Source organism: Maylandia zebra, linkage group LG8 (assembly GCF_041146795.1).
Source record: "Maylandia zebra isolate NMK-2024a linkage group LG8, Mzebra_GT3a, whole genome shotgun sequence".
NCBI classification, from domain to species: Eukaryota; Metazoa; Chordata; class Actinopteri; order Cichliformes; family Cichlidae; genus Maylandia; species Maylandia zebra.
This window is the reverse complement of record NC_135174.1, coordinates 10,471,575-10,491,826: the sequence shown is the minus strand read 5'-3', so window position 1 is coordinate 10,491,826 and position 20,252 is coordinate 10,471,575. Positions and strand designations below refer to the sequence as shown.

General features: G+C 42.9%; 1 protein-coding gene across 1 annotated transcript; it reads right to left on the bottom strand.

Moving 5' to 3' along the window:
• Positions 1-14,294: 14,294 nt before the first annotated feature.
• On the bottom strand, positions 14,295-19,571 carry foxj1b (forkhead box J1b). The gene is made up of 3 exons (XM_004562275.5): positions 17,840-19,571; positions 17,004-17,666; positions 14,295-16,340 (listed from the first exon to the last, which is right to left on the bottom strand). The coding sequence occupies exons 2-3, from the start codon at positions 17,592-17,594 to the stop codon at positions 15,432-15,434; spliced, it is 1,500 nt and encodes a 499-aa protein (XP_004562332.2). The 5' UTR covers positions 17,595-17,666; positions 17,840-19,571; the 3' UTR covers positions 14,295-15,431.
• Positions 19,572-20,252: the final 681 nt, after the last annotated feature.

The window sequence follows — 20,252 nt, the reverse complement described above, 5'->3', positions numbered from 1 at the left end:
ACTAGTTCTTGTCTCTACACACAAACACATCCCTTGCCAGAACATATACACACATACACACACCTACAAAACGACAGCCTTTATCACTCTGTCATTCATGCATTTCATTGTTAACATGCATATGTGCAAGCTTTGGCCCTATCAGCTTCCACATGAACTAGAATGATTCTTGAGCTGATTATACTTTATATTGTGTGTCTAATCTCAGCAGTGGTAAAGATGATGATAGGAGGTTTAAATCATATATATGTCCCTTCTTCAGGGTCTCTCTATGTGACAGACAGGTGTGAAGTTAAAGCAAAGCAGCCATTGGTTCCACTGAGCGGAGTCTAATCAGCCATCAAGCATGAGATCCTTAAGTGTCTCTGAAAAGATGGGAGACACACTATTAAAATGTATATGTATCTATCCACAGAGAATGCAAATATAGAGTGAAATACTAAAGGCCACACACAGATCTAATGACATAAACCCGCGCACACACTGAAAGCTGTCCTGGTGTTCTAGCGGGATAGGTATCAGAGCACATGATGTGCTAAGCACATATCCGCACAGAGTCATGCACACGCACAAACACACATGGATCATATGAGCCTGATGCCTTACTGTCAGAGGCAGGTGTGGTCTCCAAGGACCCAATCAGTTTTAATTAACCCCTCGTGGTTTAGGGCGGGTGGGTGTGGGGTGTGGGAGATGGGGAGAGATAGAACAGCAAGGGTGGAGTGAGAGACAACCAAGTGAGGAGAAATTTGTGCTTGTCATTGCAGGAGACACGGATGACAGATGGGAATTAACAGAGAAAAACAGGAAAAACAATCCACCTCTCCTGGAAAATCATATTTGCTGATGTAGGATGTTTGGATAATGGGCTGTCTTGTAAGTCGCAGGTCTAGTTTTGCCTGAAAGTGATTTTTGTAATACGAGTCTTGGGTTCAGTGATGGTTATGAATATATCTGATCATGTTTCTGTCTTTGTACAAATATAATATTGTGCAAAATCATTGAGTCAGTAATTTATTTATATATATATATAAAAACATACATGGAAATGCACGGTGTTGGGAAGGTTGCTTCTAAAATGTATTCCACTACAGATTACAGAATACATGCCCCAAAATGTATTTTGTAACGTATTCTGTTACGTTACTCAATGAGAGTAACGTATTCGGAATACTTTGGATTACTTAATATATTATCAAGCTTTTTACAACTACATGAATGTACTATTGCTGTGTGACTTATTACTATTACTGAAGGTTAGCCGCCATACCAATACCAACTGGATTTTTAAATGTTAATATAAAATGAGTAACAGTAGGGTGGACATTAGGTAAGGCTGCACTTTTTGCAGCGATCTCGTATAGAAAACTATTAGTAAAGGGAACTCTGGCTAATACGTCGGGTTCCCTGTCGGCTCATAGTCGAAAACTAGCTTTACTTTGTTGTCTGGGTCAACTTTGCTAGCGAGAGACAGAGAGAGGCGTTGAAAGGCTGCTCCAACGGAAAGGAACAGGCGATCATGGCTCAAGAGTTGGGAGTTTACCTTGTAATCGGAAGGTTGCCGGTTCAAGCCCCGGCTTGGACAGTCTCGGTCGTTGTGTCCTTGGGTAAGACACTTCACCCGTTGCCTACTGGTGGTGGTCAGAGGGCCCGGTAGTGCCAGTGTTCGGCAGCCTCGCCTCTGTCAGTGCGCCCCAGGGTGGCTGTGGCTACAATGTAGCTTACCATCAGCAGTGTGTGGCTGACTGGATGTGTAAAGCACTTTGGGGTCCTCAGGGACTAGTAAAGCGCTATACAAATACAGGCCATTTACCATTTATTGTTTCGGAGGAAAACACGAACACAGTGTACAGTCGAGTCTTAATAGCTTACTTACAGTTGGGCTACACTGCCCATGAGGCTACATTCTTTAGGGCTATGCCTGTAACAATCTGCCTATTGCCTTCATATTAAATAATTTTTGAACACTAATTTTTTTAAAAACTCTTTCTTCACGTCATTATGTGGGCTGCAAGTAGGGGTGACATGGGCCGCGAGATTGAGACACAGACATTAGAGCCTCTTAATGCGTGTTTTGTTTGGGTTTCCACCGGCGTGGAATTACCAAAAATAGAGAGGGGACAGCCGAACATATGAAACAGGAAAAGACCGCCGTGTAATCCCTTTATTTCAACAAAGTAACTGTATTCTAAATACCACCTTTTTAAACGGTAACTGTAACGGAATACAGTTACTCATATTTTGTATTTTAAATACGTAACGGCGGTACATGTATTCCATTATTCCCCAACACTGGAAATGCAGTATATACGGCCAAAATGGAGATCACACAATTCTAATGAGCTTGAAAGTCAATATTCAGTATGATCACCTTTATTCTTGAACACAGTCTGAACTCTCTCAGGCAGCTTCCTTGTCATGTCTTTAAGTAGTCTTCAGTAGGAGTTCTCCTGGCTTCTTGAAGGACATTCAAAGCACTTCTTTGGACGTTGTCTGCCTTTTGTTCAATTGTCAGTTAAGATGATCCCACACCACGTCAATGATGTTGAGCTCCAGGCTTTGGGGAGGCCAATCCATGACTGGTAGTGATCAATTGTGTGTTTGGCAGTGTGTTTGAGATCACTGACATGCTGATAAACGAAGCTCAAAATCTGATGGTAGTTTTCTGTATTGATAATTCCATCCTTCTTGATCTGCTGGAGAATTAGTTTTTTAGGACTGCCACTTCTTCTTTTGTCTTTCACTTGTTCAGTTTCCTCAGATTTTTTGAGGACACCCCATATCAGCTAACAGCTCTTTGATTGTTGGTTCAAAATTACTATTTTATGTCTGTCAAATTGTGTTATTGCTGGCATTTTTTCATAGATTCTGTTATAAAATGGGAATAAATCATTAAAGATTTAAGCTATTATGAAATTTGTTCTTTGCTAAGACTCTTCAGCTCTCAGTACTGTGACCTCAGTAAACACATTCCTAGTGAGTTTATTGTCTTTGTTAGTGGTTTCACATCTTTCTAATTACAAAAGGATGTTCACTTCTGAAATTATGGTTCCTGTTTGTCAAAAGATGCCATAATCTGCTGCGTGCAGGCAGGTTAGGACCCAAACGCAGGACTCAAGAAGCACAAAGGTAAGTCCAAAAACAGCTTTATTGCTATGCACTACCAAAAACACAAGATACAAAAAAACCCTCAAATTCTATTGAAACAAAGAACTACTCAGTTCAGGAAACACAGATACCCTGAGCACACAAATAGATGGATGACACAACAAAGAACAAAGGGAAACTCAGATAATATACTCACACACGGGATAAAGAGGGAGCAGGTCACAGGTGGAAACACAGATGACATAAATCGAGGTTAACAAGACAAGGGAAGCAAAACTGAACACGATACACATGAGGCAGGAGACTATCAAAGCAAAACAGGAAGTAACACACACCGAGCCTCAGACACATGGGCTTGACAGAGGGACAGGAACAAAAGTAGGATGATACCAGTGATCTAAAGCCTAATTAACAAAACTAAGATCAGGAAATACAAATACAGAGCACAGCAGAATGACAACTATAAGACCCAAAACCTGGAACACAAACTTAACCACATTATAACAAAAGCCTGAATGACAACAATACACAGAACCATAATATAAGGATAACAAATGAGAAAACTACTAAATATTCCCAAAACTCTGGGCCACAGACCCAGAACCATGACAACAGAGGCCATAAAGCAGGGTTTTGCGTAGTGATTTATAAACTGCTGTCAAGATAAAAGTATCCCTCAGTTTTTTGCTGTTGTTATTGTTTTGTTTTTCCCAGATCCACCCCTTCCTCATCACATTCAGCTTAAAAAACAACAAGATGATGAAGGCAAAAATGTTCAGCTCCTGGCCCTACAACTAGATTTCATTAATCATAGATTTGTCTTTTATATACAGTCTATAATGTGCAGAGAAAGACACCAAATGCTTCCACAACGTGCACAATTGGAAAACCAAACAAAATACCTGCCTGCAGCAGACTCAAGCGCTACCCATCATTAGAACTGTTCTTGCTGCGTATGGTGACCCAACATCTGACATGTTCTGCTGGCACAGGGAGCCTGATATTGAGACAATGACAACCTGTATTTGCGTGCATCTTTTTCACACACTTCTCAAACTAACACACCCTCGCTAACACAGTGACCTCACATTCATTATTGACGGGTTTACTGTTAGTGCAACTAAGGCCTGGTAGATAGAGTGTCACTCTACTGTCATTCCTATACAATCAGAGGTAATTTCTTGAGCTCGCGGCATGAAGTCATGTAAACAGATGCTGGTGAGTCAGCATTAAAGAAACCGTTTAGTCATGGCTATGACCCTCGCATCTCCTCACAGGTTTGGAGATGCCTGTTTCTTTTTTTTTGTCATTCATATCCTGAGACAAAGAGCTGTGCTATGTGATATAACTACTTGTGATGTAAGTTAGCTTTTAAATCCTCTGATATGCGATTCAAGGATGGAGACATGGTTGGGGTAATCTAGATGCGAAATACACTTGTGTGCCCTGTGTGTGTCTTTGTGTTTTGTCTGAGAACCCACGCATGTGTCTGTCAGAGTGTGTGTGTGCGGCTCCCCTGGCTGAGCCAAATGCTTCACTGCTTCACAAAGCAAATCGCAGCTAATCAAATAAGAGCCCTCAACAGCAGCACAGGGACGAAGGGTGAAGAATGGAAAAACTGTGTGACTGGAGGAGAAGGTGGTGGAGGCTGTCTAGTGGCTTTGAGATATCCTGGATAGTAGGAGGGGGTGGATGGATACACACACACACACACACACACACACGTGTGCCCGCCCACACACACCCACGCTCACACGTACACCTGCATGCAAGTGTGGTTTTTCTCATTTACACACAGGTAAGTGCAAACACATATCCAGTGCCTTTTGTCTGTCTTATCTTTATGTCTTAGCTTCTTAGAATGTCTTCATAACCTTCAGTTCCATCGTTTCCATGTAAGCGGGAGAAAGTTGTGGGAGAAGGTTTTAAAAAAATATTTTAAAAAATGATGATGAATGAGTAACACTTTTCACCACGTCCAAGGCTTAATGGATGGCTCACAGCATAAATAATTTGACTTCCCTTTTTTTTTTACCTTTAAAATATATGGAATTGAGATACTACGGTGGTCCTGAGAGATCAAATGCACTGTAACTTGAGAAAACACCAACACAAAGGAACTAGAAAAAAAGAGTGAGCTTTCTGCTGCATTTCTTTTCAAATGCAGCAAATATTCGACTTTTTCAGCATTTTTCTTTTGCCTGCTGTTTTTTTTAAGGTGCAGTAAATTTGACCTCTCAGGGCCACTGTCAGAAACAGTTTCTGGAGGAAGAACTTTCTGGTCAGAACAGTACCTCCAAAAACTTTTTGTGAGCTCCACAACGATCTAACCAGCAGTTTTTCTGGCTGAGAACCTGGCAGAGCAGCAGGCCACATTGAGGAGATTGGTCCAGACTTGTTTTCTGCTCTGCTTCTTGGCACCGATACTGATGCTGTGTGAGTGGCACAGCTCCAGGACCGTCCTGGCTCGTTTTCTACGCTCTCGTCCACGCTCAGCCTCCTGACACGCTGCCCTCTGGCTAGCCCTCTGTGTGTGGGCACGATTGTTGGACCTTGTGAGGGTTCATGCAGTTGTATCTGTGTGACTGGCCTAAGTCTGGGTGTATAATTGTGTTTGTGGGGGGCAGTTGTGCGCCCTCCTCCTGTCTGCCTGTGGGACAAACGGCTGCTCCCTGCGACCACAGAGACCGAAGGCACGGGACAAGAATGTCTTTCTCTGACCATGTGCTGGATGCCAAGATGCACCACACATAAAGCAACAGACATATATGCTGAACCACAGATTTCTTTATTATTCCATTGTGAATATATTGTAAACATAAATGTGAGTGCATTTGTTCTTTAAGGAACTCCAGAAAAATGTTACTTGGCACTTTTATTGCTGCCTTAATAACTTGGCTCTGTTCTCCCTTTTTTTTTCTTTTAAAGCAGCTGTATGTAACAAAGGAATAATACAAGATCTTTGGAAATGCACTCACTGACATTCTTGCAGATTGTTTGATGAAAAGATTAAAAATAAGAACTTTTATGATAATACTTTTAATATGCAGTAAGTGTCAGGATACTAGATCAGGGGTGTCCACCTCCAGGCCTCAAAGGCTGGTGTCCTGCAGGTTTTAGATGTGTCCTTGATCCAACACAGCTTATTTAATTTGCTAAATTAGCTGAATGGCTAAATGAAGTAACCATTTGATTCAGGTGTGCTGACCCAGGGTAATATCTAAAACCTGCAGGACACTGGCCCTTGAGGCCTGGAGTTGGACACCGAGTCCAGCAAGGCTCTGCTCAAAGAAAAAAATACTTGATGACTATCACCATTAATTTTTTATTAACAAACACTGTTTCTGCTCTTGCATTACCTCATTATCTACTTGCAGTTCCCTGTGCATGTTGGGTATAGTTTTCAGAGGGCAGGTTTACTCTACAGCTTGATATTGGTAGCATCCACTCCAGCCTCGTAGCACAGCTATAGCAACGCTAACAGGTAGCTGTTTTTGGGCTAGAGAAATGATAGCGCTTTGTGTTTTGAAGCTGCTCTGTTAAATACCAGGTGTCCTTGATCATGTCTGGAGCACGTTTGGGATTTTTTTTTTCAATATGAAGTGCATTCAATATAAAGTGAATACTTTCACAGCACAGTTTTGCTCTTTCTACCATCTTGCTAGCTGAGGTTCCCGCGTGCTGACGCTAAAACATAGCTGTGTGTCAGGAAGGGAAAGAAAATGATAACAACAGATTATATAAATTTTATATCTAGTGCAGCATGTTACTCAAGTAGTAAATGTGTTACTTTTTAGTACATTACCCACAAACACTGCTAAAAAAAAGTCATATATCGTTGGTTAAATCACTACAGGGCCTGGAATGAATTTGCACAAAAAAAGTCCTTATAAAGAAAAAAGAATTTTGTAAAATAAACTTAATATTATGCCTTCATTTTTTAAAGCAAAGGGTGACAGCTGAGGATCTATACTATTTTTATATCAGTTCATTGTGTGCAAGGCTATTGCTGGTTGCTTGTTAGCCAAGCATAAAGACAAGAAAACTTGGAGCAGGTGAATATTGTTCCATTTTTACCAAATTTGAAGTAGCTGGACAAGTGGAGAATAAATGAAGGGTACCAGAGAGATGGCCCTCTACCTGATCCTTCTACCGAAAGCATGGCAGCACAGTCTGCATTAGGAGACAGGAGAAGGTGCTGTAGGTCACTTTTCTTTGTTGCTACTTTTACACTTAATTTGCGTCTTCAGGCACCAAAACTACCTGATTAGGTTTAGAAAAAGAACATTGTTAGACGTGAACTACAACACTCACCACCTGCTTCAAAGCTTCATTTTCTTAGTTATACAAAAGAGTTACACGTCTCAAAGGAGTCTCCATAAACAGAAGTGGTGCCGGCATTTAATAAACCTTCATTAAAATACATTTCTTTCGAGGTCACTCTGTCATTAAAAAAAGAGTAATATGAATCCATGCATGCACATCACATGCATTTTGTTAACATTGTTATTGATGTTGGGCTGCTTAACAGTGATAATCTTCCAAATGGGAATACAGTTGCAGCACTACACTGGAGTCGCATCCATATCGGGCCTAATTTGCTGATAGAGCCTCTGAAGACGTGCGGTATGCGGTGTGGCGGGCATAGTGTACAGTCTGCGTTTTTCTCAAGTTCGACCTCACTCATTCTTAGCAACACTGTTGCTGAAAGAAAGTCAAGGATAACAGAGTAAAGAGAAATCTAAGGCCTCCAAGGTTAAGGCACTCTGAACGCTGAAAAGCATAACAGAAGTAATGAAAATGGTTAAAAAAATGCTCCTGCAGCGAATGACTAGTTGAGAGTGGATGATCATAGAAACAGAGGAGAGAAAAAGACGGTGGAAAAGAGAATGGGACACATCTGATGTGACTTAAGCCCCAAGCATCCCTGATATTATAAGAGCCTCTTTGGCCTTCAAGAATACATATGTTTTTATATGTTTTCATGATTGCCATCTGTGCGTTACTGTTGCAATTGCACTCATTTGCACGCCTTTTTTTCACATTATGCCCTGAATGAATAAAAATTAGCACATCAAAACTAAACAACATCTGGGGGGGGGGGGGGGGGGGGGGGTTCTGGACGGACGTGTGGAAATACGAGATCCAGTCTTCATTTTCGAGGGACTAAAGACTCCTCTGGAAAAACTACAACAATAAAGCTTTCATTGAGGGAAAATGCGTTTTTTTAAAAATCTAGCACTTGGAGTAATGATTCTCATCTTATTGTATATAAACATGACCATTTGGACGCTGCTCAATTATGCATTTGGGTGAGTCCTTGATAATCTTTTTCAATAAAAGAACCCCCCCCTCCACTTACCCGTGTTACACCTCAGCCCTTTTATTCTAATTTACCATCCGTACTTCCTTTCAAAATGGATCAGGCAATCTAAATGGAACCCTTATTAGCATTTCATGCATAAACAACAGCCTTTTGGAAAGATTATTTAGGTGTATTTCCTCCCTAAGCCCCTCCTCTTGTGTCAAGCCAGGCTGGAGAGGCATTAACAGATGGCCAGACCACTGAATATCACCCCAAGTCTTTTTTTCCCCTTATCAATACGTGATGGCCTTGGAAACCAGGGACGGATTACAATTTCCCGCCAGGTCAGAGAGGTGAAGGAGAATCCTAATGAAGATCTTCTATGAATGCATGTGCTTCAGTGCACAGTGAGGACATTTATTTTATCAGTGAGCTCCTTCTCTTATCCGTACGTGTAATCACTCGTGCACAGGGGTTCCTCAGGGGCTATAAAGCAGCCGTAAGACTTTCCCACTGTTGGTTTTTGCTTTGTGGCACAATGAAGCATCTAATTAGGGACCCCCATCATGTGTCTTCTGTCTGCTTTCCCTTCCATATAAAGAATAACCGTGTGGTTTTGCACAATGAGCGGGGAGTTGAACCCACTGTCTATGTCAAGCTAGGAGGAGTGCTCTTCAGCAAAGCTGGCTGACCCCGTTTATGCCTGACTCTAATCAGAAGCTGTCCAGAGGGTGTCATGAAGGCAATAAAACACTGACTACACCCTCATCTTGTGTCTGTTCCCTACCTTTGCCCTTCTCCATGGGCCCACAAGTGCACACACACACACAAACACACATAGGCACACTCAGACCTATGCACAGCCTCCCAGAGGGGCACCAAAGAAGAGGTTATAAAGCATTATAAGCCAGGTTAGCCTACAGTGACAGCACGACTTGTTCCTTCTCCTTTCAGCAGGTCCGCATGCTGGGCAGTCCCAGCCTCTCATCCTCCACGCTGAATAGAACCACGGGGCTCTGGCTCCACAGAGATAGTGTTATCTGGGCCACCACGGGGCTCCAATCGCAGCCGTGTACACACACTCCCAGCGGGCAGCACACACATCACCAGGAGTACAGACAAAGAAGCCCGTGGACCAACACAAACATTGCAGGCGTATAATGTAACGACACACACCGACATGTGCACAGGGTCGCAGACAAACAGAGCCAAATGTGAATTCACACATTTGCACACACACACACACATAGGATTGAGCACAATGGATGGCTTTTTCCACTTCACTGTGAAAGTGACACTGATCTTTCCCCTCCTGCTTTCAGGCAGAGATTTTATTGGTATAAACTTGCCTTTGACTCTCATAGTAGCTGCATGTCGATCAGCTGAGGTGATTTTCTCAAATGCGGGGTGGTCACCGGTCACACGCCTCAGCCTTAAATCTGGCCGTAGTCCCCGCTGTTTTAAGGAATCCGAGTTATTTCACCCATTCCTGGAGATCTCCACACATGACCTGTCGCTATTGGGAGCCGTGAGCCAGAGGGATGGAGATAAGCCCGTTTTCGCCTTTTACTCCAGCAATTTCAATTAAAAAGAGATTTGAGGTGGAAAAGCACATTTTCATACAGGGCATTCAAACAAAATCCTGGAAAAGGTTGAAATGAGATGTGGAGCTAAGTTATGAGGGCTTTTTCTAACTGCTACAGACACATCTCTTTCTGGGGAGAATGGGCCGTGTAGTTTTCAACAGGCTTGACTTTATAAATGTGACGCTCCTACTGTCTCCTTCTGTAGTTCTTATTTTCACAACACTATTGCCACTATACAATAATGTATATCATATATAATACAAATCCCATAAAATAGATGCATATTGATTCGAAGATATATATGCATATCTAGGAATTTTAACATGAGGCTTTCTTAATTGTGTGTGCACAAAATTGCACATTAGAATGCTTTGTAACAGTACAATATATTTAATTTCCATAATCATTTGGAGTTGACAAAAGTGTTGATTAGAGAATTGTTGTTTGTCCTCTCATTACACTAATTTGACCCTGAAACCCACAATCAACACATTTAATTAGCTGCAAAGACTGTGAACTTGCCACAAACACAGATGCAATCACTGTACTTTGCATAGCATGCCAGTGACTTATCGTTTTTTAAACCTTTTGAGCTCTTATGCATTGAGAGTCCTCAAAGTTGTCCAGCACCTACAGATCATTCCTAATTTCAGGCCTCCAGGGTTTGAAAAACTTAGCCTCATCAGTACTATTTTTTAAATGCATTTATAAAGCGTCTAAACGCTGACTCCAGATCAGCTAAATTATCATCTTGTTTCACTAGCAGGTTAATTTCTTTTTCACTTGGCCCGATACTTGATTTATATTTAGCATGCTTTGCTCAGTATATCATGTTGAGCAGTCATTATGGCTGTATTAGCAATCCCAAGTTAGCATGTAGCCCAGGTCAAATGCTAACGCATGCTTTTAGCACAAGACACCCAGTTTTAACTTCAAAGTCTAAGCAAAATCAGAAGAAGCCTTAAAGTCTCTACTTTATGGAATAAAAACAAAAAGGTTATAAAGGATGAATCGATTATATCTGTTCGCAGCATGAGGTTTCTTTATTTTTAGCAATAAAACTGATCCATAAGCATCTATCTAACCTGTATCTTGACTTAAATAAGAGCTAGGTATTCTTTGCGCTGAGATGATCAAACATCTGCACCATCAGACAGCAGCAGGATCTATACGAGCGTCTCCTTTAGAACTGAAGTAGTCGTTTCTTTATTAAAGTGGGCATTCTGCAATCCTCTACAGAGCAGAGCTGTTCAGTAGAGACTCCAGAGCTCTGGGTTGGCTTATTTCCCAGTTAACCACATTTTAATGGGTATCCATACAGGAAGTTATTCACAGCAACATGGCAGCTCGAGACCACAGACTGTCAATGACATTTAACTGCTGGCAATTTGAAGAACGCTTGTCCTGTGTTAAAGTTTTCTCATCTTTGAGGCAAGCAATTGAAGTGACTGCCACAATGACAGGGAGGGATACTGCTGATTGACATCTGACAGGGTGATAGATACATTTGAGGGTTACCTGGGCAACTGGATTATGGAAATTCCACCAGTGACAGACCAGCAACAAGAAATATGCTGTGGACACGCTGTGGCTGTGGAACTTAAGAAGAATGGGTGGCTGTAGGTGATGGTAATACCTCCAACCTCATCAGCACCAGCACTGGATTATATTCTAATGGTGAAATTTTTAATACCACAGCTGTTCCAGTATGTTGCTTATACTGCAAAGAACACACTGTTGAGCCTTATTCATAGACCCTTACTGTACAGTTAAGGGGAATGCGTAACATAGAATAAGACAGGAAGATAATATGCAGAAGTTCATGCACTCAAAGGCCAATCACATGGTAGGAACTCAATATGTTTAGGCACGTACACATGGTCAAGAATCAGAATGATAAATAAAGGTGATTTAAGTAACTTTGAATGTGACTTGGTTGTTGGTGTCAGCTGATCAACCATCTCTAGGATTTACACAGGATGGTCCAAAAAAGTGTAAATGTCCAGTGAGCGGCAGTTCTGTGTGCAAAAATGCTTTATTGATGCCAGAGGTCAAAGGGAAATGGCCGGACTGCTTCAAGCTGACAGTAAGGCAGCAGTAACTCAAATAACCACTTGCTACAAACAGAGTAGACGGAAGAACATCTCCAAACATGTCAAACCTTGAAGCAGATGGGCTACACTCAGCTAAGATGAGGAAACTTGGGCTACAATTAGAACTGGCGCACCAAAATTGGACAACAGATGATTGGAAATTATGTTACCTGGTCTGATGAGTCGATTATGGTAGATTGAAAATATGGTGTAAACAACATGAAAGCATGGATCTCTCCTACCTTGTATCAGTGGTTCAGACTGGTGGCGGTAGTGCAGTGCTGTGGGAGCTTATTTTCTTGGCACACGTTAGGCCTCTTAGTACTAACTTGTAAATGCTGCAACCTAACTGAATATTGTTGTTGACCATGTCCATTGCTTTATGACCTCAGACTGGTTCTTTGAACTTGACAAAGAGTTCACTGTACTCAAATGTCCTCCACAGTCAGCAGATCTCAATCCATTAGAGCACCTTTGGAATGTGGTGGAACTTATGTCAATGAGGAATAAAACCTCTGAGAAATGTTTCCAGCACCTTGTTCAATCGATGAACAATTAAAACAGTTCTGAAGGCAAAGGGGGACCAAACAGGGACTAGCGAGGTGCTTCTCTGCAGTGAGTGCAATGATATAAACATACTTTTTATATTTATGGGGATGTCATCATAGTTTTTGTTCATAAAACTGATCATTTCCCACTTTATGACCAAACATATTAGCTATTTTTTTGGTCTGTTCGGGTTTCTTTGCATTTCAATAACATGACCAATAGTTCCTAGATTGTAAGATAGAGCTTGACCCCTGTTCATCCAATGACCACACTGCAGAGTTTGGCTTGATTGTTGCATACTGAAAAAAAGCAAGCAAAGACTCAAAACTACATGCAAAACATGGTCAGCTTCATGGGTTACTGGCAGCTTCCTCCCAGAAGGTTTTGCTATGATAATGATTAATTTATATCCTCTTCAACCTCATTTAGAGTTAAAACCGCAGTGCCATTAGCTACTCAGCAAAATGAATATTATGTGAAAAAAGGTTGTGCCAGTCTAAAGGTAGAATGAGCTATTATCTTATGTTTGCTGTACAGGTGTTCATGCTATTATATCTACCCGGGTATGTTTCAAATGCCAGGCAAGTGCAGGCCTGTCTGGACTGATTAATGATAAACCCTGATAGACCTTTTATCTGTTGATTGCACACACACACACACACACACACACACACACACACACACACACACACACACACACACACACACACACACACCTCTAACTCAAACAATAATCCTGACCACCCTGCTATGTTGCTCACCGCCACGTGTTGGTGTTTTAAGATATTTCAAGTAAAGGATGATTTCTTTAATTGACACCATTTATTGCATTAAGGCATGATTGCATTTTCAAACAGCTTAAAAAAGGTACAAATGAAATAACATGGTAAGATTAAAGAGGTCATGTCACCCACCATAATGATACAATAAGAAAGTCTGGCCATTAACTGATGAATTTATGCATCTGTCCCTAAACCCTCCTCCAAGATTTCTGATCGGATTTATTTTAAACAAACCTCACAAATTAAAGAAAAGTAAAACCTACACTAATGTAATCAATAAGGTCAAAAGAATCCATCACCCTGTGATCGAAAACAGAACTCTGAGAAAACTCCAAGTTAGCTCCAAATCCTCTCACACAAGATCCATGTGCTGTGAGGGCACAACAGAGACGAGACACTTGGGAAAAATTCAGAAGTACAGGGAGTCCATAGGCCTCTATCATCAGGCTAAAGACTGATTTTCAAATCGTCAGCACAATGTGCTCGTTCCCACCTGATTTACAAAAAAAAAAAAAGTACATTAGAAAGCAAACACCAGCGTTCTAACAATGCCAGTGACACTGATGTTATTAAATCTGCTCCCTAAAACAATCTCAGCTGCAACTCTGCCAAATGTGGCGCAACAGAACTGAAGCACAACAAATGCTACATCCATTTTAATCCTGGTGGTAGGCGGCCTCTTCGCCGTATGTGCTTGGCAGCCTTTCAAAAATGGCGGCTTGGCTGCTTTTTAATAACAGAGACGGCCCGGTAGTGGTGGGAAGGGTTAATCGTCACAGAAACTCCAATAAGCTGCATATCAACAAATTTGGCGGAATATTGTTTTATAAAAAATCCCTATATATATATATATATATATATATATATATATATATATATATATATATATATATATATGAAGGAAAAGAGAACAACAAACAAACGCTTGCCAGTTTGACTTATTGCAGTGTCGAGTTCATTTGCAACACGTGCATTGTTTTAATCATGTGGTCAGTAAATGTTCGAAAGTATGACTTTAATACCGTAAAAAATTAAACTAAACATCTTGAACATAAGCTGTCTTTCTTTCCTAAGAACTGCTGCCTATCAAAGTGCATAATGTCCCATTTCATGACCCACCAACTGCTCCGGTTTTAGCATTGCAATACATAACTGTAGACAAATGGCAAATGATCTTGCCTAGCTTCATGCTATATACTTATATATCTATATGTATATATAGATATATATATATTAAATTGACTATATAACAGCATCTTAAATGAATGAGTTCTAATCTCTTACAACGATTTTTTTTTTCCTTCTGTCTCCATTTTTGCTCCTTCATCCTACATTATCACACAACATGAACAATTGAGATGAATGGCTGATTTCACTGCATGTTAGTTAAAAAAAGAGTTAATGCTAATGTAGCACAATAGAATCCAGTATGTCAGTCCTGTAGTGACAGTGCTTTCTCAATAAGCTCAGAGGGACGAGAAGCTGCAGTCCGGCCGGGTTCAACGCTCATCCTTGTATTCAACCTCCACCAAATCCAATTTAAAGGGTGAGCATTTGTCTCTTCTTCATCATCCTTCCTCCTTCTATTCCTTCTACGCTGTGATATGAGTACATCTGAAAATTGAATTTGGTACGTAAAAGTCTTTCTGTTCTTTTTGTCAGTTCGCTTATTGTTTGAGTATCAGTGCTGCGTCATGCTGCATGCTGCTCCCTGTAAACTGACAGGGAAGACAATGGAAGTCTATGCCAGGTAATGATCAATAATCATCCAACAAGCTTTAAAGTCTTTTTAAGGGAAGAAAAAGTGACAAATTAAAAATGCAGAGTGCACTGCAGTAGAACTGAGGGATGGGATATGATTGTAAAATGGGGCTGTAGCTCTAACTTTTATCCTTAAAGATAATACAGACCACATGGACCAGCAATCAGAGAGGTCATTGAATGTAAAAAAAACAAAACAAAAAACACCAAAATATCAAATAGAAGTCAGTGTGGTTAGGGTCAAAGGTCACAGGTAGCTCTCCACTCGTTCCCATGGCTGCATCTCTGTGAAGAAGCCCTCGCACAGGCTGAAGCCCTGATCCAGAGTCAGCGGAATAGCCTGTGCCTCCTCTTTTATCTCCTCCCATGTTTGCAGCATCGCTTCTTCTGGCTGCTCCGGGAAGAGGATGGAGGGCTCGTCGAAATGCTGCAGCTGCAGCTGATGGTGGTGGTGGTGTTGGTGGTGGCTCTGGAGCAAGCGATCTGGGTCCAGCTGCTGCTGCTGTGGCTGCGGATGTGCGTGAGGCACGTGGAGCTCTCCCATGCTGACCGTACACTCCATGGAAGCAGCGCTTAGGTCCATGTAGCCATAGGATTGGTGATGAAGGTTCATGTGCTGGCTCTGACCCATAACGTCCACTCCTCCACACCATCTCCCCTGCCTGCCCGGCCCAGCGAGCTCCATCTCGCAGCCCAGGGAGCTCAGCGCCGTGTTGATGTCCAGATCTTCGAAGGTGCTGCAGCTACCGCCGAGGACGTCGTCAAACACGGAGGACAGGTCAAAGTCCCCTCTCAGGACGTCTGCCTTGTTGGCCTCTGTGGCTAGCAGAGGGGACTCCGTGGCCCTCATAACCTTACTGTTGCTGTTTTTTGAGGGCAGGTGCTTCCGTTTGCCTCCCGCGCCCTGGTAGGGGCAGCCGATTTGGCTGGCGTGGTAACTCTGAACTAGTTTGCTCTGCCTGTGGGCACCGCTGTTGGTTCCGCTGCCGCTGCTGTAGTGGTTGGCAGACATCCTCCTGCGCTTGAAGATGCCATTGACAAACATGTCAGCATACTGAGGATCAATCTGCCAGAAGCCTCCCTTTCCTGGCTCGTCCTTCTGTCTGGGGACCTTTTTGAAACACTTGTTGAGGGACAGGTTGTGACGAATCGAGTTCTGTAACACACACACAGGAACACAACGTGATTTAGCGTGGACCCCACCGGCTTTGAGCAAATTTAAGTCAGTCATGCAAAAAAAACTGAACATGCCACTTTGAGAGGGAGATGGGCAGGTGGGTGTTGGGGAGGTGGGGCGGCGGGGGTGGGCATTGTTGTTGTTTGTATGGGGGAAGCAAATGTACCTAATGAGGCTTTCTAGTAACAGGCAGCTCTGTGCATTTCAAACATGATCAGCTGTGCTTAGCTGCCATCTCTCTCAGGAGCCCTCATTAACACGCACGCACACACACACACAGATTGGAGTGCTTTCTCCACCCCATCACCGTTCCCTTCAGACAAAAACCCTGCGAAGAGCACTGTCTAGGAGGATGGAAATTTCAGATGGATTAAAAACACTTGTCATGGAACTCATCAAAGGCAGAAATGAGACACTAATCCTGCAAAGAGACAGAGAAGGGGGGTCTGAGGTTTTCAATTATTATAATTTAAGTTCCCCCCACACACACTGATAAAACAAAGGCCTCGTCTGATCTCCTGTGGCCTGAATATGCCGTGTATGGTGGTGACACTGAAGTCAAATTGCTGGCCCTTCTCTCCCTCACTCCACCATTTAGCAGATTCATAAATAATAGAAGAAGAGTTATCCGGTCTCTGTTACCTGCCAGCTGGGCTCCGCGTGTCTGTAGTAGCAGAAATTCTCCGTGATCCAGTTATAAATGGTGGACAGAGTCACTTTGGGCTGCTTGCTGGCCTGCATGGCCATGCAGATGAGAGAGGCGTAGGAATAGGGCGGCTTGACTTTGGGGTTGGTTTTGTAGTCGATCTCCACCGGCGGGCTCGGCTGAATCGGGATCTGCGGGTAGGCGGGCGTGGGGTGCGCGCCGCAGGGAAACCGCGGAGCCGCCGCGGTGGAGTCGCTGCCAGAGGTGACGGGGCTCCCGAGATACAGAGGCATCCCGGTTGCGGCGGTGTCCCCGGCTGGGGGGCTGGAAGGAGAGTCGGTGCCCGGTCCGGGGAAGGCGAGGCGTTTGATGAAGAGGTGCTGCTGCGAGGACGGACACTCGAGTCCCGCGCCGCTGGGACGCTCCGGGTCTGCGCTGAGGATGGAGAAATTCTGGAGCCAGTGGAGGCTGGTGAGGCTGTCGTCAAGGGGGGCAGACTCAGACCCAGAGACGTGATCTTCCGGGTAAGCCGCCAGCCATCTCTCCTTAAACTTGTTGGCGATGTCGGGGCTCGTCAACACCGGCATCCTGGCTTTGTACACGCGGCAGAGGCTGAAGACTGTCAGAGGCTCCTTAAAACTGGCATTTAAAGTTCAGCGCTGTCTCAAGGCGAGAGGAAAAGTAAAGGAAAAGAGCGCAAACACGGTCAGATAAACAGATCAAACCGTGCCTCGCGTAAAGGTGTCGAATGGATAATCAGCAATTAGATATTTGCGAGCATAACACTCAGAATGCGATCAATAAATGTGCTAAAGATGCCCGTTTGACCTACCTGCGATGTAGCCTCGCTGGAGGAGATGCTCCGTGTGTGCACCTGTTGCAGTGAGTCCCTGCCTCTCCTCTCCAAGGACTCAGCGGCGCATCCACTCTCTGCGCAACAAGTGCGGCGGGGAGGGTGGGGGCGAAGAGCATCCAGCAGCTGAGGCAAGCTCACATGGAGGAAAAAAAAAAAAACATACAGAAGAGAGGCGGCACTTAGGACAGATCCATGCTACCGATTCGACCGCTCGGCACTACTGGAGTGTGGAGGGAGGTCAAAGACGTGAGGAGGTGTAGCGGTTGTGAAATAAGTCTCCGTAAAATCTCCAGGGACTGCTCACTATCCCTTTAAATGCGGTCTCGGGGAGAGATTTCTGATTGGTTGGCTGTATATCATGGCTTCTCGCCTTTACTTCAGGTCTCTCTCTCTCCCTCTCCCTCTAAAGACGTCCCCAGCAATGACTGTCAGAACACGAGTGGGGTTGGTGCACGCAGGCTGCGGTGCAATAAGGTCAGTTTAGTGGTTTCCTGTTTGTCTTTATTCTAGGAAGCAGGCTAAAACTGTGACACCCCCCACCTCCACCTCCTGCGCGCGCCTCACACACAGCATCCCCGCCGGCGCTGAAAGAGGCGCGCCACAGGTCCCGCGCGCAGTTTGCACCTGCAAAGAAAGCAGCAGTTAACTGATAAGCTCACGCTTCACGTAGCTTTTTAAATTACAGCTGATACTGTGGTGCTGTCAAGTTTGAAAAGGACACTGTTTAATCTGGCTTTAACCTGATGTGTGTTACTGGAAATGTTGATATCGATCAACATGTCGAGTAAATACAGAGCAAATATTGCAATACAGATACCGATACTTCTAACCGATGGCAGCTTACCTACGGGAGAGCGGTGCTGCATGACTTGCCAGATGAATCATAATCAGTTTTTCAAATTCTGAGTACATTTTAAGCACCATTAAATGACTGTGAGTTTTACTTTCCACAATAATTTGTTAATACAACAAAACACACCTTTTAGCTCTTCGTGTATTTTGAAACTAGGTTTTTTGGATATCTAAAATGTAAATATAGAAGCAGTTTGGGTCAGCTTCTGTTGTTTAATTGTGATGTGGACTATAAATCAAATAGATATTACAGCATAAAAAGGATCAGACATTTCTCATAGTGCATGTTTGAGGTATACTTTTTCAAACCTTCCCCCAAGAAAAAGAAAAAAATATTTTATTTAACGCAGTTCAGTGGGCTGCATACTGAATTTAGTGGATAGAAACAAGGTATCATGCTAGTATCGATCCAATACCGTGTTAATATCGATACTATTGATATGTGTATCTGTCAACTGCCACTGTTTGTTTTCTGGTGTTCTGCTCAGTGATGCATCACCACAGGTTCAGAGTATTCACTGGACTCTCATCAGACAGAAAAAATGAATGGATGGTTGTTTTTCTGCAGGTTTTGTTTTGCCCTCCAGGGAGTTTAAAATTATTTCTAAAAGGTTCTGCAAAATATGCACAAAATATTTTAATACTTTAATCAAGTGGCAGTATAAACCTAGATCTGTAAAGCCTAAAGTGATATTCATTGATTACTGTATCATTTTATGCATGCATATGTTTAGAGTAAGGTGCATAGAGCTTTCACACACACTGTGAATATTTTAAAATATGTGTGTGTGTGTGTGTGCTGTAGTCACATTCTGCGCAGGTTAAAAAACATTAGAGACCAATGTTTTTCAACTGTATGCAGAAGAGCATATTTGAATCATGAGGAAGCACTGCCTCCCCGTGGACCAATTCTGCATTGCACCTACAAACCAAATACAGGTAGAATGAATGGAAGAAAGCAAGCACTGATCACTTTCTGTTGGGGTACACCTTTCTTCCCCTTTTTTATTGTCACAGGCTCACGGAGTATCATGCAAAACTGTTTTGCAAAATGTGTGAAAGACTGGGACAGGGTTGGCAACGTATCTTTCTCTTGAAACATTGGATGCAAGTACCTGGGAATGTGAGGGAAAAAAAACTGTAATTAAACCTTGCATGTTACATCATTAATGGCATATTGCATGATTAATGGTCAACAGAGGCAATTTTACCACTGCTGTGGCCTGCATGCATTAATGATTTTCCTTAAATCCTGGGAATATTTTCAACAGTATGCAGAGCTAGCTAAATCTCTTCCTCCTCCTCCTCTGACTTACTTTAGCAACACATCTGCGTGAAGCTTGAACATTTGGAGTCCAGAGGCCGACAAGAGCTAGCACCAGCAAGCCCTTCAGGCTCTACAAAGCTTGTAGAGCCTGTGCATGTAGGCCAGGTGTCACATCTCTTCAAGGAAGCCTGATTTCTATAATGTTTCAGGTTTATTTAGGATCTTGACAAAGGGCTTGCTGGTGAGACAGGGAAATGTTTGTACAGCTGT

Coding starts and splice junctions, on each gene's coding strand:
- foxj1b (XM_004562275.5), bottom strand. CDS start 17,594: ATGCCGGTGTTGACGAGCCCCGACATCGCCAACAAGTTTAAGGAGAGA. Junction 16,341..17,003: donor ACGCGGAGCCCAGCTGGCAG/GTAACAGAGACC, acceptor TGTGTGTTACAG/AACTCGATTCGTCACAACCT.